We start from the raw sequence: 16,819 nt of genomic DNA, 5'->3' as shown, positions 1-16,819 counted from the left end.
TGCGCGAATATTTGATGAAATACGTTCGCGTGTTGCTCTTGGTGTTCCTCGAAATGACGAAAAAATGAATTCAAAGAGCACACGCGATCTCATAGGCGTCATCGATACAACCATACAAGTTTATGTTGTCACGTGATTAACCAACCCCCTTGGTGGTATAGATAGGTAACTTCTCGCATGTACGTATGTACTACTCTTGGGACGAAATTTTCTAAAACTAAATATGATAAAATTGTTAATTGGATTGAATAGAAAATAAAGGCTTAAACTTTCTTATAAACAAATATACTACGAGTAAACTTATTTCTACTTAATACCATAAATCATACGCGAGGAAGATATTGAGGTAGTGTTATTTTTAGAAATAACGGTTAACAAGAAAGAACAGGTATCACCGTATATATTTACGTATAAGCGACCAAGGTCTGCTTTACGATCAACCAGGGGGATGGGAAATATGCAAATGCGTTATAAAGTATTAATCGTTCGCACGAAAGATGAAAAGTTAGTCGTACTCTTAGGGCTAAATATAAATACTTATTACTTATCTACGCTTATAAAAAGGAATGAGAAGAGCAAAAGGAAGGAATGTCGCTAATACAAAAAATTGCATAATTAACAATTTCATTCTTGAAGATCTTATTTACATCATTCGTGTATGATACATAATAAAATCTTCTCGCATTGAAATCTGTGTGTATGGGATATTAAACAAACCGATTACATTTACGAATAACTATGATTGTTTGATTAAAAAAAATTTGTTGAAAAAAATTCAGTAATTACTGCTAGAACGATTTCTCATAAATCAACGAACAATTTCTTCGCGAAAATATTGAGGAGAGGGGGAAAAAAAGAAAATAATAATTTGTCAAAGACGCACGAATAACAATAAATAAAAAAAGTCGTGTTCGTAAGGAAGAATTGAGGCCAAGCGCGTTCTCTTATGATCGACGTTCAATTCGAACGAACGAAGGAACGAACGAAGGAACGAACGAAGGAACGAAGGAACGAACGAGCCGTGAGTCCGCGTTCGTGAGATAATTATGGAAATGAATTTCGATCGTTATGGGGGCGTGGACTTACGGGCTTCTCCGTGACACGACCTAACCTCAACCGAAGAACCAGGAGGAGGGTCAGCAGTCCGGCGTAATTTTCTTCAACAATTTTCGTGCCTTCGTACAAACGTTCACCATAGGAAAGGTACGTAGGTAAGTACTTACGTTGTACACATGAATCGAACGGTATGTAAGCATGGTGTTACCTAGAACGAAACCTCCCAATAATCTCATATCCTACCGATATATCCTTTACGATATATCTTTTACGCGAACCCAGTTGAATTAAATTCTCTTCGTAATTCATAATATAATACAATTGGAATTTTATATTTAACGCTAAGAGGGTGAAAGTATTTAGGTATTTGCGTCATGTAAAGCGCGGATGCGACACGAACGTTTAACGGCCTCAACATCTGATGAGATTTACGGGCGATCCTCACGCATGTAACCGAAGGAAAAGAGAAAAGAAGAAAGAGAGAGAGAGAGAGAGAGAAAGATAAGGGAAAAAAAAAAAATCAAACTCATGCGTATTACGATCTCGCATTTGCACCGACGCGAAAGAGTTGTACGACTATTTTCTTCGAGCAACGTAATTAAATTATTTCAAGATTTACCTATGATTATCCCGTAATTTAAATATCGAATTTAAACAACAACAAAAATCTTTTCATTTGAGTTTAATTTAAGAAGAACTTTCACATATCTGTGCGCACGTACTTACATACTTGTTACATAGAAAATATTTGCGTCGTCATTTATTTTACATTTTGTAAAACGAAATCGAAAGGGGGAGTCACTTCTTCGTTTCGATCGATTATAAATACTCTTTAATATTTTTCTTATTTTTTCTGTCTTTTTTTCTTTTTTGTTGTATAACTATTCCAAAATCAATTGTTCATATCGTTTACTTTATCCGATCGAAAAAAATGTTATAACTTAATACGCAACGAGGCAATGATATTTCATCCGGTTGTTCCCATGAATTCATCGAAAGTGTACGCCTACACGAGTTATATACGTATATATTTAAATACACAGATATATATATAAATAAAAGGGTGTCCGAGAATAAACAGATCCGAAGAAGGTTGCTGCTCTATTGCTGTTCAATACTCTTGCGCTTTCGGTACCGTTATCATCGTAGCTAATCCTTAGTTTAAACCAGTCACACGAGAAAATCTGAACGTTCGGCAAAATTCTAAGTGGTGCGACTGGTTTATCATTGGCACGACGATGGTTTATTTAAACTCGAACCCGTCGACGATGGAAAAGTCGTCAAGCCCGATTCATCTTCTCAACGATGATAACATTTATATATATATATATACTATAAGATACATCTCTTTTCCTATTGGTGTGCATCCATGCATAGGCACGATTTCCTTGATTTCACGAATCAGCTTATCTACGGCGAATTCTTTGACCCCCGCGTAATCACCTGCCACAGCAACTTGGCACCGATCGCTTCAATGGCTTCTTGACAGACTACAACACCAGAGAGAAACCTGTTTGTCATGTACCTCGTTCTCTTGGATATATTAACAGCACTCTGTTGCTGCTCGCACGAGCAATGGCTTGCACTTAAAGGGAACTCTGTGTTGTCTGTTAAATATGCGCGCAACCAACAAGGCCGTACGCGACAATAGAACTTATCATCTCGACGAATGCTAACTCCTATCCCTTTTTTCTCCCCCCCCTCTCCCTCTCTATCTCTTTCTCTTCCACTATATACAATTTCTATAGTGCGAATTTGTTTGCATCGTAGAATGTTTTTTTTATCTTTTTTTTCTTTTTTTCAAAACTTGATCGACCTCTTATTTATCTCTCTTATATGAAAAAAGAAAAAAAAACAACGAAAGAAATCGCGATTAATAACGTATGATCCAACGTAAGGCAAAGTAATATCAAAGTTCGCGTAATTTAGCGACGTAATGATTCCGGAGGAAGCGTGTCTCAAGGTCAAGAAACGGAAGTGGTCACGCACGAGTAAAATAACAGACAAAAGTTTAAAAGCGCACTTGGTTCTTAAACGTCTACTACAGGACATTTATTCCTGTTCCTTTTATAAAATAGATCGAACAAGTTGGATAACAACCCCTTAGCGTAAGATCGGTGTTCGAGGAATGATAGACGACTACTACTACTACTACTATTACTACTACTACTACTACTAGGTAACAACTATCCGTCGATAACGTAGAATGTGTCGTCGTGTTGAAAAGGTAATAGCATTTCGTCACACGTCTTGATTCTCTCATCCTTCTTTCTCTTACTTTATTTTACTTATTTATTTATTTATTTATTTATTTATTTCTCCGTGTGCGTGTACACGCGAGAATCTGAACGGGTATAGAAGGGCAAGTCGACGAAACGACGAAGATATCGTAAAGGATCAGCAACGTAATGTGTGCACACACGTCGAAGCAGCCTGGCTACCACAGCCGGGTTAGCAACCTTTATTTGCATACCGTATTATTTTCTGCTTGTAAAACCGAACAACCGGCGATCCGGTCAGCGGGAGAAACCTTCGAGACGACCGCCGTCCTTCTCTCATCCTCAGAGTATGACGGCCGTTCTATAATTTTCCAAGGAGAGAACAACGCGTATAATATTATTTATGTGTGTTTGCAAATCCAAATTTCAATACTTTATTATTTGCCCTAAAGAACCCCAACAAAATTTATAAATATATATATATTTATCGAATAAATAATAAAGAACTATTTAACAAAGTATCCGTCCCCCCACCCCCACTCCTTCATCGATGACAGGTTACAAGATTTTAATAGGACACTTCGATTATCCCAAGACCGTTAATGACAAAACTAGCATAGGGTTCATCGACGTCCAATCAATAATTTTCCATCCTTCTTCTAAGCTGGACGCACATCATACCGTATTGTTGGCGTTGCCGCTTCACCGGTAATTACTAATTACAGGCTTCGATAGAAGTCACGGCTCCGGAAGTGAGCGTACCGCCATGATACCTAACACGCTACGACGTACATTTAATATCTCCCTCTTTCTTTCTTTCTTTCTTTCTCTCTCTCTCTCTCTCTCCCTTTCTTTCCCTTGCCAATATCACCTAATATAGAAACATCTTCGATCGCTGCCACTCAACCAGCCCTTTTGGTTCGACCAGGGTACTACGCTCTTTGGACCTTTGGCATAAAAGCTTTGCTTTTTTACGAGATATGATCGAAGTATTTACACACTCATGTATATAAATTCGAATATATAAGTATACAAATGTAGTATTATATAAATACATTTTTATAGAATAATTTATACATATATCGAGATATTTCGTTAAATTCCGAAAAATTTTCATTTTTCATTAATATTATATATTAATATAGTATATTAATTTATATCATTGTAAATAATAATATAATTTTTAGATTATATAATTGTTGTTAATTTACGATAATAAAATTGGAATTTAAAGTGTTTCACAAAATTATCAAAATGGCGGAGAATATTTAATTATATTACTTCTATGGTATACGTATAAATTAAAAATGTATTTATTCCGAATGACACACACACACACACACAGAATACATCTTTCAATGTATTCGTGACGCCTCCTTTCGACATTTTGACTTTATTTAAATTGAATAGATCTAACGTAGTTAATCTTCTTCATGATCACCTCGTATTTGAACTTTCTTAATGGGGTCTCTCGTTACTTTTACAATTATTAGCATCCATTGAGGAAACGTCATCGACGTTTGATTATTATCGCATCTCGATCATTGAATCTTCATTCTAAATAATATCTCATGCATCATCGCGTGTTCATTAATCATACCATTAAACTGTGGTATCAATTGCGCGACGCCATTTTCCTTGACCCAAATACGCAACATTTACAATACATTCCTTTCATTCTTAAATCCGTTTATAGGTATCGGTTTATTCGTTAACCCTTAAACACACTCGAAATACCAGAGTCTCACTTAAATAAAAATTTATCTTTCGTTGAATATTTTCAAAATAATTCCCAAAGTATTTAAAATTAACAAATATCGTTTAGTTTTCATCGTAAAAATATATACTATTAAATAATAAATGATATAATATAACACATTTGTGTCACACCATGACTGTGAGTATACTGATCGTTCACGTTTAATAAGAGGTTAATAAATAATCCAATATAAAAGAGGAGAGATGATCTATAGATAAATTTTTCTAACTTAATCGATCACGTGCCGAATGACGATTTCGTTTGACGATGCGTAACTCGTCGTATCGTATCTTGTTTGATAAAATGGTCAGAGAGGAGATATCGTTGCCAGAGATACAAGAGGAAAGAAATAAAAAGAGTCTAACTCCAGTATAGTAGTGCGCATAATTGTGCAAAAAGCGACAGTGGATCGATTTCTTCGTCGTTCCACGACTTGTACGGGTTCCCATAATAAGAAAAGAACTTGTCATGGCCCGCAGGTGCGAAAGATGCGAGAAAGCGAGAGAAAGAGAAAGATAAAGCATGACAGAGACTTCATCCACTATTGCTGCTCATGTCGTTGTACTTAGAGTGTTCTGCGATAACCGGTGGCTAGCCTTAAACGACTTACCTAAAACAACGATTTAATGGTCACTGATCGACGATGTTGCTCGCTTGTCAACGTCAAGGAGTTAGTATCGTTTCAAGCATTCCCACGTCGATACTACTTGACGTCGTCCTTCGTACATATCCTGTTCATACGAATGGACAGTGACAATCTACTCTCGCAGTTAAAATCACCCTTTCCATCTCGAAGAATCCATTTTTTCTTACTCTTCGAACTTCGAATCTGTTATCATAAATGAGATAGATCTAAGAATATATTTTTTTCTTTTCTTTTAACTTATACTAATTTATATATATATGATTTTACGTGGTTTACGAAATCATGCAAAAAAGCAAGTTTTATAGTTAATTAAGTTCCCCCATTATTTTTTACTATTTTATCCGTATATAATTTAGTAAAATAACAAAATAATAAATATTGTGCATAAAAATTACTTTAAAAACATGGTAGAAAATCTTAGGACAAACTAATATTTTTCAAAATACGTATTACGTGTATATATACATACATTGTCTCATATTTTCGCGCTTGCCATATCGAAATATCGTAAAAGTTAAGAACGTCTGGCGGTAAACCGCGGAACGATACAACCGCAATATTATTCGTTTAAGTCGTATCTATATATACTTTTACTCATTGGTGGGTGAATTTATTTTTTTATTTAAATTCGTTCTTAAATAAAAAAAATATTTAAATGCGAATTAATATTATTAAAATATATAAATAAATTTGAATATAATTTTATATTAACGATTATTTACTTACTAAAATTAAAAGTATATTTTTAAATTGAAGTAATGGAAATGGTATTAATCATGTCTACCAATCGTCATTTTTTATTTCCAAGCTTATGTTGGAAACTGTTGCAACTATAATATAAAAGCAAAAAAAAATAATCTTTTTTTTCTATTATTGTCAATATTATTCTAACCGTATTAAACGTGTGAATATAAATATAAGCCATGATAAAAAATATACGTTATTACAAAAAAGAAATTAGTGTTGAATAATATAGAGGGCGTTGAAGGTGCATTAGGTTGGTAGAACTGCACTTACGGCATTAATATGACTGACGTAGTGAATCTTCCGTTGTTCGGTGTTCTTTCTTCACCTCAAGATGGCTGATCAGGTACGTATTCTTCTATTAGTCCTCGAACGAAACAGAATACCTTTTATTAATTTGAATAAAATAAAGTTAATAATTTGCCGAATTAATTATATTAGAACTAGTTATTCATGAAAAGTTTAATTTAATTAATAAAACTAACGCTGTAGTTTATATCGAAAGTTTCCGACACTGCACGTGGTTAGGGCGTCATATGTGTATAAACGCATTCTGTTTAAATGAAGTTAAAATATATAAACTTTTTAACGATAGATTATGGTTAGAGTTTAATACCTAATTGCAGAATGAACGTGCGTTTCAAAAACAACCCACGATCTTTCTTAATCGTAAGAAAGGTCTGGGACCTAAGAGGAGGAAGCCCATGAGATACAGTCGCAATATTGGTCTTGGTTTTAAGACTCCACGTGAGGTAAGATCACGTTTGTTTTATTTTTTTTTTTATTTTGTTATTTCAAATGAATTCTATGTTATATTCATTAATAGGCCATTGAAGGTACATACATCGATAAGAAGTGCCCATTTACTGGAAATGTTTCAATCAGAGGACGCATTCTTACCGGTGTTGTTCAAAAAATGAAAATGCAGAGAACTATTGTTATTCGAAGGGATTATCTTCATTATATTAGGAAATATAACAGATTTGAAAAACGTCATCGTAATATGAGCGTACATCTAAGTCCATGCTTCAGGTACGGTATTATTAAAACATAATGATATATATATATATATATATATAAATAAACTAGCGTATACAATTTTATATATGATGATTTTAATTCTACGACGGTCTTCTTAACAAATTATTGAAGATAATAGAATCCTGAAAAAATTGTATTTAATCTATAATAGTAATTGCTGAGATGAAGTACACGCTTGTTAAATAGTCTTTATATTTTTCTTGTACACAGAGATGTCGAAATTGGTGACGTAGTTACTATTGGAGAATGCAGACCTCTGAGCAAGACAGTAAGATTTAACGTTTTGAAAGTTTCGAAAGGAACTGGTTCCAAGAAAAGCTTCAAGAAATTTTAATGTTTATTAAAATGAGTAAGTATTCCTTTGCTTGTTTTATCTACTATATATTCTAAATCACTTTGAACAAAAATATTTTATAAATGATGATAAAATTTACGACGGTCTTCTGAATATAGAATGAAGGATAATCTAATTAAAACTGAATTATCATTTTGAAATTCTTAGAATCTAGTTTCGTGAAAAATTGTATCTATTAATTTATTTTTCTTTTACACAGAGTTATGCAACAGAAGAAGAAACTGACGCAGATAATACATCAACAATTCTACATTTTGGAAATTATGGTATATGTATACTAATTAATTACCATCTTGATGTATAACTAAAAATAATAAACAAGTTTGTATTTAAACACTTTTAATCGTGTTTTGAAAATTGATGATTCAGTTATCGTAAAATTATTGAGAAATAGGAATTTGGAAATAGGAAAATGTAAAATTGAATATTATTAAGATATTTGTCTTCATTCTTATGTAAAAATTTATCATATCAAAGTTATTATTTTATAATGTCATAAATTTTGGTAAAATAGCCTAGTAAAAACACTTATTGTCATAAGTAATTACATTATTACATACAATTTTGAGAAGACCGCTCTATTTTTTAAATATAAATCGTTAAAGTACAATTCAATATAAAACAATCTAATTCAATATATATCTTATAAAAATGTACAGTATATACCACATTGGATACTTTCAAGTACAAATTAAAACTATATATTCTGTCATTAATAAAGATATATATATATATATATATTATTTATATATAAAGGCACTTTTAATAATTATTATATAGAGATTCTAATTTCTCATTATACTTACAAACAGACTTAAACAATTAACACTGGCCATTGACGAATTATAGAATAGTTCTTATCTTCACTTATACCTCAATATTGATTCATAAAAAACATTATTTAATCCTTTCGATATTTCCAATGATTATAGCTGTCTAACATATAATGCTTGTAGTCTACTACCAGTGACTATAGTAATTTATTGATTTATGCTATCATTTAAAATGTTTCAAATCTGAATATTTTATATTACGTTACATTGTAATATCTCATCCCCTTTATCTACTTTAAATTAGTAATAAAATCTATATTCGCATTGTAACTAATCTTTGCAGTACAACCTTATTCGCAATACAAGTATCCAGACAGCGGAAACATACTTGAGAATGACATAGTCATATCGAAAGGATTAATATTTTTTATACTAAATTTTACAATAACCCAAATAAAATTGACATTTAGATGATAATCTAAATTTTGTTATATACATATATGTAATATAATGTCTTATATATATATATGTATATATTTACGTAATAATTTTTTTTATACGATTATTGAAAATTAATTATCTTGTACACTCACTTGCCTTTATATTTTTTTATAACTTTTCATCATGTCGAACCTCAATTTTATCAATGAACATAGAATTATATATTATAAACCGTCATTAAAGTCTTATCCGTGCAATATTTATATTAATCTCACTTTTAAACCCCAATGCATTTTTTATATTAATCCACAAATTTCTATTACAACAAACATATGTTAAATATTCTGCTGTAAATGGAGAGATTACTATATTTCTATATTTTATGTTACTTTAATGGTTTGTCTTAGAAGAATATTCAGTTATATATAGTATGTATATAATAGGACCAGCAAAACCTAAGAGTAGAGAAACTCCCAAAAGTTGAGTCCACGACAACCCACAATCATCACCAGAACATTTATATGTGTCCACGAAATGTGATTCTATTACCTCGCTTTCTGTAGAATTAAGTAATTGATCGTATTCCGTGTGAGATGTTTCTGGTACGTTATTTGATTTATATGTTGCTAAAGGTTCGCATACTGAATTCAGTATAATATTATTAATTTCTGTTTTGGGAAGATCAATAGGAACAGAAACATTTACTAAATTTTTTAATGGTTGCACTCTTGTGATAGTATCTGATTCAGGTTGTGCAGTATTATTATCTAATGTTTCTTCGCTTACTCTTGAAGTTTGATCCAAACCTTCTGTTAAAATAGAAAACGGTTGAATTGGCACTTTAATGTGTCTCCGAGCATATATTTCATTCTCTTTGTGAATCTTATTGATTCTTTTCAATTCTGATATCTAAAATCAACAATTAAAGATATTAATTCATTTAATTTTGTATCGTTCTTTGAATTTCATATTACCGTGCATCTATATCGTAGTGCTAATGCTTGCAATGTATCCTCCGGTTTAACTATCACATTTATCACTTCCACTTTCCTCGGGGAAGATGTAGTACTAGTGCGCGGTTGCAAAGGAAAAGTTTCCTCATCGCCACTATTTTCTTCATCCGAATAAAGAAATACATAATGGGGAGAACCTTCCTTCTGATTTCCACGCTGATATACCATTTGTGTCTAGATACAAATTTAAATTTATATTATAAAAAAAACATACCAAAAGATGAGACAAACCATTAAAAGATTATATCAAGATAATTATTTTTATCTTATATAAAATAGATAACAACAATATTTTGAATACTATTACAAATCTAACCTCAAGTATAAAATATTGTACTCCTATTTAGTCATATGCACTTATTAGTATTTTATGATCAGTATGTGTGAGATAGTTAAAAATGTATTATTTTTTTAACAATAATCATTGTGAATTACTTGATATTTTCTTGCCAATATAATATATAATACGGTTAATCTGTCAGAGTAGATGACAGATCATCATTGTAAGTAAGCAAAGTACGAATCATACGCCATCTTTATTATGTTACGTATTCAATACATAATGTCTATATGTATTGAACCGTAAGTGTCACCGGTAAGACACCGGTAGTGAGATAGTAAAATTTTGGTGAATGCATACACGTGAATATAATGGATTATCCAGAACATGGGGAAGTCTTAAAAGATGTAAGCAGATGTGCTCATCTTCGAGCCAAATTAAAATTGTGTCTACTTGAAACGGATTGTTGTAAAAAAGTAAGTAATTAATTATAATACTTCTAACCTTAAAAATAATTTAACGTTGCAATGAATTTTTATAATAATTTGTAAATTTTAACCTACTGATTGGATGTTTATACGATATTTTGTTCTATTTCAGGAAAAAATCACACCAAGAGAATGCCTTCGGACTAGACATCCAAGTGTACCAGATGAATGTTATGCCTTATGGCATACATTATTCGATTGCAAGCATTCTATGGTAAGTACTTAAATGTAAATAATATATATATATACACAGTTGTGGCTCGTGATTTGATATCGGTGCAACAACTTTCAAAATATACATACCAGATTTTAAAAATAGTGATATCGGTTTCGGTCTTAATAAAGTTGTGAATAATTGAAACGTCGACATGTTTTGATTATGTTATTATGTTTCTCATCGCAGTTATTTTTTCGGTTCTAAAATCATTCTTATTTCGCCTTTTTCTATAATTGATATCATTAATTATTGTATTTGCAGATTGTCGTATAGTGTAAATTTTTAACAAAATCATTATAAAATAAGGAAAAACATTTATATATATCACATCGATTTCTACCAAAGCGTTTAACACACAACGTGTTATGGTCAGCTAAATGATCAGTTACAAAATTTTTGGCAACATTTCTTATTAGTTATAGTACTATTTAATGAGTCAAGAATTCTTATTACATATAATGTTGAATAAAGTATATATTATTTTCAACTTTCGACAATTCTTTGTAATTATGCTTATGTATGAGAACGATAAGCATAAAAGAACAGTTTGATTTAATATTGTATAAAAGTTACATTTAAAAATAAATGTTAAAGAAATATCTAAATTAACACAGTTCAGAACAATGAAAGATTTGCTCAGGTAAAAGACGAAATTGAATGATACAATTTTCTTTGGCGGGTCATTCTAATCCAAAAATAGAAAGAGTTCGAACCTATTCGAAATGTGCATAAGAGTGAGAGAGAATGACAGAACGAAGAAAGACACGAGTGCTTGATAGACTAATAGAAAGGTCATGCTTACTGAGATTTTGTCACGTACACATTGTTTAATTAATTGAAAATCATTCTTTAGAATATTAGTTAGCTTCTTTTGCTTATATATGTGTTTTTATAATTTCTGTTATATAAATATCAAAAGTGGGATTCGTCTGTGCTTTATACTTTAATTAGTTCAGTTTATTAACATTTTAAAAGAAAATGTTTTCTTTACATTATATCTAGCGAAAAATGAATTAAAAATTTAAAAAAAATTGAGATAAAATTATATAGTTATATAGGTGTAATTTAAAATTATTTATAAGTAAAATCCAGTATTTTTTCATTGCGAACGAGATGATTGGCAACATTTTTCTGGATATTTTTTTTAATTTTAAGGAATCTATCATCCATTAACATCATCGTAATCGCATTTAAATTGTCGTGATAGACAGTATTCCTCAGAAATTCTTTTATTCTTTTTAATATTGGTAAACGGTTTTTAATCTCCATTGTAACCATAGGAGTAGTCAAAAGAATTTCTATCATTTTAGTCATTTCACTGAGAACATTATTTAATTCGTTATCTATTAAAAATTTGTATAAGTCAATTAATTGATTATAATTATGCATTTTGTCTTTATTGTAAAATACTTGAAGTTCATTTTTAAATTTTTCTTTGTTGATCATGGGATATGCTTCGGTAATGAATTTTATTTCTTTTACTGGAAATTTATTTTTAAAATTATTTATGTTATCCCTGTCAAATAATGCAGCAGCTGCTAAATGTTTAATGAAATTATATCTATTTTGTATATCAACAATTGTACAATCGCATATTTGTTTTGCTTCGACAATGAGCTCCTTTACAAAATTCTCACAGTATTCCGAATTTTTTATTGCCAAAATAGCAGTTTTAAACGTTTTTATATGTTCATGTACTTTAAATACATTCATTGCAGGAGATTTCATTTCGTTGTCAATTTTTTCAATGTGAGGTATTATCTGATTAAAAAGCTCCAACCAGAATATGAATTTTCTATTACTTAAACAACGTAAAATTCCTGTGGCATCCAAGATAATTTGTTCTTTATTTGACGTTGATAGAATTTCATTAAAGCAATTTTGTAAAGATTCCAAATATTCGTAAACTTGTTTCACTGTGTTTATATTAAAGTTCCATCTTTTATTAGGTGGTAGCGAAGCGATAACTTTTATATGCTTATGAAGAATTTTTATATATTGTGGTGATTTCAAAAAAAATCTTGATATAGCATTAACATAGGAGAAACAAATTTTAGAGTTATTCGTAATACTTGCTATATTTTTCATTATGACATTCGGCTGGTGATCATAACAATTAATAAAATGTGCATTTTTATACAATTTTTTTATATTTGCTTGAATGATTATTTTTTTAACATTCATAAACATTGCACCATCAAATGTCTGAGCTATTAATTTTTCTTTATTATTTTGAAAAATAATATTTAATTGTTCTATGATACAGTTGGATAAGCTATTTGCAGTTTGATTTTTTGGAGTAAAGAATCCCCAAAAGCGTTCAAGTATTTCTGTATCCAATATGTACCGTAAAACAATTACCATTTGATAATGTTCTGAAACATCCGTTATGTCATCAATTATAACAGCTACGAATAATGTTTTCTCAACATCCTTAATTATTTCTTTTTGATATACTTGAAAAAGATAATCAGGCATATCATCTCGAAGATTCTGAAATATTTTACTGTTATTTAAATCTCTTCTAACATGTAGATTTGATGTAATTGCAATATTTGTTAATTCCTTAAGTTGGCCTTGAATCGAAAAATAATTAATTTCATTAAGTCCGTTTAAAGAAATCATAAAATTTGTACAATACAAGATACATTCAATTGTCTCGTTTAAAATTTCACGATTATATGTCACTTTTTCGTTGTGATCTTCAATGAGAATTTTGAATGCTTCTATTTGTTTAGAATCTGCTTGTTTTATTAGCGACAAAGAAATAACATTGCTGATATGATCATTTGAATTTTCATGTTTTCTAATCCTTTCATATATTTTAGCTCTACTTGCAATCCCATTCTTCGTCCATTCTTCTTCACCTCCGAACAACAAACATGGATAACAAAATAGTGCATTTCTGATTTCACAACCACATAGCCAATTTTTATCTTTATACAAAATTCTAACGTACATAATATCTTGAAACATATCATCGTTAAATATAATATCGGGTAAAGGACGATCTAGAGTTCTTATATAAACTTCTTCGATAAAAGAAAACTTTGATAATTTAAGATGTTGTAGTTCAGTTACAGTTTTTATCTCTGTACAATAATTTTCTTCATGTTTTCTTTTTCTCGCCATAATTTGAAATAATCTTAATAATGTTATACACGATTAAATAAGAGAACTTTAGCCAAATGTTTAATTATAATGTACAAATATTTGAGAAGTCACATGATAAATATGTTAAATTCTACGAGCACGTTATTACTTGCGTAACTTTGGTATAAATAGTTAGACTGTACAATGAACAATACCGAATTACGTTATTACCTTGAATCTCATTATACAAATAAACATATGTTTACGTGGTTAGCAATATGACATTGTTATAAACATAATATATTTTAAATCGATAAATGTATTTGTAATTGGATCGGTGCATAATTATCGGTCGTATGAAATTTAGCGATTTTTCATCATTTTTTCGTTCCCTCTCTAAAAGTAATCAAAAATAATAATCGATAATCGCAATTATATTCGCGTTTCTATTATCTGAAGCAAAGGGAAAGAAAAAAAGGTATCCTTGTGTAGAAACGTTAAGAAAAATCGCCAAATTTTTTCATAAAAAAAAAAAAGTGTATAAATAAAATGTCGGATAATTATGCGCCAACGTAAAATTGTATCGAGAAAAAAAAATATAAAGGGTGTTGTAATTTTGCATTACCCATATACGAGCCATTTCTTTGTATACATATACACATATATATATAAATATTAATACATACATATTTTCATATACTACTTGAAATGGTTTTTTTGTTTCTTTTTTTTTAGTTGGACGGAAGAAGAAGATTTCGAGGAGTAAAGGGTACATAAATAAACGTTTTCACATTTTGTGATCACATTTTTGTGATAGGTGAAACGGTGATATAATTGAGCCGTTTATTTTGAAAGTGGCCTAACTCCATTTGTCAATTATTTCCAGTTACCCACGGTAACATGTACAGCTTCAAATTATCTATCAATAAAGCATTTAAGATTTCTTATATTCCGAGTAAATACGGTAATTCTGGACACATAAGTTTTCAGAGTTAGTTGAATTACTGAACCGTTTATTTTGAAAGTGGCCTGATAAGACAAATTACAACCGCAAAATTCAAGGACATAATTGACTTATTACGATATATACCACCGAAACATCATGATTTCTTTAAATCCCTTTCACATACACAAAATGTAGATGAGTAGAAAATTGTTTTGTAATTTATGTTTGTAAAAAATATTTTAAATCGCATAATTTATGTTTTTAAAGTGTTATAAAGATATGTAAAATAAAATAAGTATTGTTTTTTCGCAATTTGAAGCATCTTAAATTATGTTGAATGAACTTCGGTTCCTTCAAATTTTATAACGAATCTGGTTGTTAATTTTGAAAGTGGCCTAACTCCATTCTTGGTAAAAAAAAGCATATTATTCACTTAATAATTGCCATTATTTTAATAGGAACTGTAAATTGAACACCTTTAGATACACTTAAGCAACATAACTCATTGTTATTCTTTACGTATATTTTTAATTGCATTGAAACGCAAACCTTTAAATATCTCAATTTAAGGTTATATGGAGTTAGGCCACTTTCAAAATAAACGGCTCAATTATATTTTGTTGTAATATAATAACTTTTCTTGTATATTTATATAATTTAAAATACGTACGTATATATAAATAGATTTATAATAGAAAGATATATGAAACATATTAAATATCACCAATAGTAAGTATATGACGAAAAAATGTTGCAATAACACACAACGAAGCAGGAATAAATACGAAAAATCATCATTTTGGAATAATGTTAGAAGTAAATTTATTGTTAGCATCCTCCATCATCATCATCGTATTCGTTGTACATGATATATAATAAAATTTTCTTTGTCGTTGAGATTTATCGCATATAAGAAATTTCAACGTGCTGCCGGGTAAGATTTCTGTTTCGTTCATACAAAGCATCACACACATTTGTTGTTGTTGTTGTTGTTATTGTTGTTTGATAAAAGAAAACAAGGATCCGAAAAAAAGAAGAGACAAAAGTTTTTAAGAAAGTTCGTAAGTGTTGTTGTAACGAATTTAAATCGTTCATTCTCGTAAATCCTGGAATGGAAAAAATCTGGATGGACCGGTGCCTCTTTTTTTTTTTTTTTTTTTTTTTTTGAAGCAAGGTATGAAATATTTTCACTTTACATATTTTTATGTTTATCGTCAATGAAATCGTGCAGGCAAGTAGATACGAATTTTTTTTTTTTTTCATTATTATTATTATTATTACAATTTTTATTTCGCATTTAAATAAAAGTCGACACGATTCACGAGTATTTATAAGCATTCGTTATTTCGAGTTCGAGGTGTGAAGAATTTGTATTGATGAACGACACACACACACACAACGCTTGTGATCACAGTAAAAGTCGAATGTTAAACCTTAAAAAGTTAAGGGCTTGTTTCTTGTTCCGCTTGTTTTATCTGCACTTTTATCCGTTTATATTTATATATTTTTCGTTAGCCATTCTCTTAATTAAACCCCCTCCATCCCTACCCCCACCCCCCTTCCTTAAATCAGAGCCTTAATAAAAATCTAATTATAAGATAATGTTTGACGAATCGCGCCTGCGCAACCCGTCCTAGCTATTGTCTGTATGCAACAAGCGTATATTGACTATACGTTTTTTATTTTTTTATTTATTATTATTATTATTATTATTATTATTATTATTATCTTTGTACTACAATGCTGAC

General features: G+C 30.3%; 3 protein-coding genes across 3 annotated transcripts; 2 read left to right on the top strand and 1 right to left on the bottom strand.

Annotated features, from left to right (window-relative positions):
* The first annotated feature begins 6,695 nt into the window (after positions 1–6,695).
* Positions 6,696–8,163, top strand: LOC122525205 (40S ribosomal protein S11). The gene is made up of 5 exons (XM_043647888.1): positions 6,696–6,770; positions 7,051–7,176; positions 7,251–7,456; positions 7,676–7,814; positions 8,020–8,163. Exons 1-4 carry the CDS (start codon positions 6,759–6,761, stop codon positions 7,797–7,799), a joined length of 468 nt encoding a protein of 155 aa, XP_043503823.1. The 5' UTR covers positions 6,696–6,758; the 3' UTR covers positions 7,800–7,814; positions 8,020–8,163.
* A 1,046-nt stretch (positions 8,164–9,209) lies between these two features.
* On the bottom strand, positions 9,210–10,570 carry LOC122525204 (lysM and putative peptidoglycan-binding domain-containing protein 4). Its single transcript, XM_043647887.1, has 3 exons — positions 10,364–10,570; positions 10,009–10,221; positions 9,210–9,943 (listed from the first exon to the last, which is right to left on the bottom strand). The coding sequence occupies exons 2-3, from the start codon at positions 10,213–10,215 to the stop codon at positions 9,425–9,427; spliced, it is 726 nt and encodes a 241-aa protein (XP_043503822.1). The 5' UTR covers positions 10,216–10,221; positions 10,364–10,570; the 3' UTR covers positions 9,210–9,424.
* Positions 10,571–10,613: 43 nt separating this feature from the next.
* LOC122525206 (cytochrome c oxidase assembly factor 5) lies at positions 10,614–14,930 on the top strand. Its single transcript, XM_043647890.1, has 3 exons — positions 10,614–10,803; positions 10,928–11,029; positions 14,861–14,930. Exons 1-3 carry the CDS (start codon positions 10,699–10,701, stop codon positions 14,900–14,902), a joined length of 249 nt encoding a protein of 82 aa, XP_043503825.1. The 5' UTR covers positions 10,614–10,698; the 3' UTR covers positions 14,903–14,930.
* Positions 14,931–16,819: the final 1,889 nt, after the last annotated feature.

This window comes from Polistes fuscatus, unplaced genomic scaffold (genome assembly GCF_010416935.1).
Source record: "Polistes fuscatus isolate 324 unplaced genomic scaffold, CU_Pfus_HIC Scaffold8, whole genome shotgun sequence".
Classification (NCBI taxonomy): domain Eukaryota; kingdom Metazoa; phylum Arthropoda; class Insecta; order Hymenoptera; family Vespidae; genus Polistes; species Polistes fuscatus.
Note: the sequence above shows the minus strand (reverse complement) of the source record. Positions and strands in the feature narration are given on the sequence as shown.

Excerpts from the sequence above, each read along its gene's own strand:
- LOC122525204 (XM_043647887.1), bottom strand. The coding sequence starts at position 10,215 with ATGGTATATCAGCGTGGAAATCAGAAGGAAGGTTCTCCCCATTATGTA. Across the intron at positions 9,944-10,008 it reads CACTACGATATAGATGCACG|ATATCAGAATTGAAAAGAAT; the intron begins GTAATATGAAAT and ends TGTTGATTTTAG.
- LOC122525205 (XM_043647888.1), top strand. Across the intron at positions 7,177-7,250 it reads GTTTTAAGACTCCACGTGAG|GCCATTGAAGGTACATACAT; the intron begins GTAAGATCACGT and ends ATTCATTAATAG. Across the intron at positions 7,457-7,675 it reads CATCTAAGTCCATGCTTCAG|AGATGTCGAAATTGGTGACG; the intron begins GTACGGTATTAT and ends TCTTGTACACAG.
- LOC122525206 (XM_043647890.1), top strand. The coding sequence starts at position 10,699 with ATGGATTATCCAGAACATGGGGAAGTCTTAAAAGATGTAAGCAGATGT. Across the intron at positions 10,804-10,927 it reads AAACGGATTGTTGTAAAAAA|GAAAAAATCACACCAAGAGA; the intron begins GTAAGTAATTAA and ends GTTCTATTTCAG. Across the intron at positions 11,030-14,860 it reads TCGATTGCAAGCATTCTATG|TTGGACGGAAGAAGAAGATT; the intron begins GTAAGTACTTAA and ends CTTTTTTTTTAG.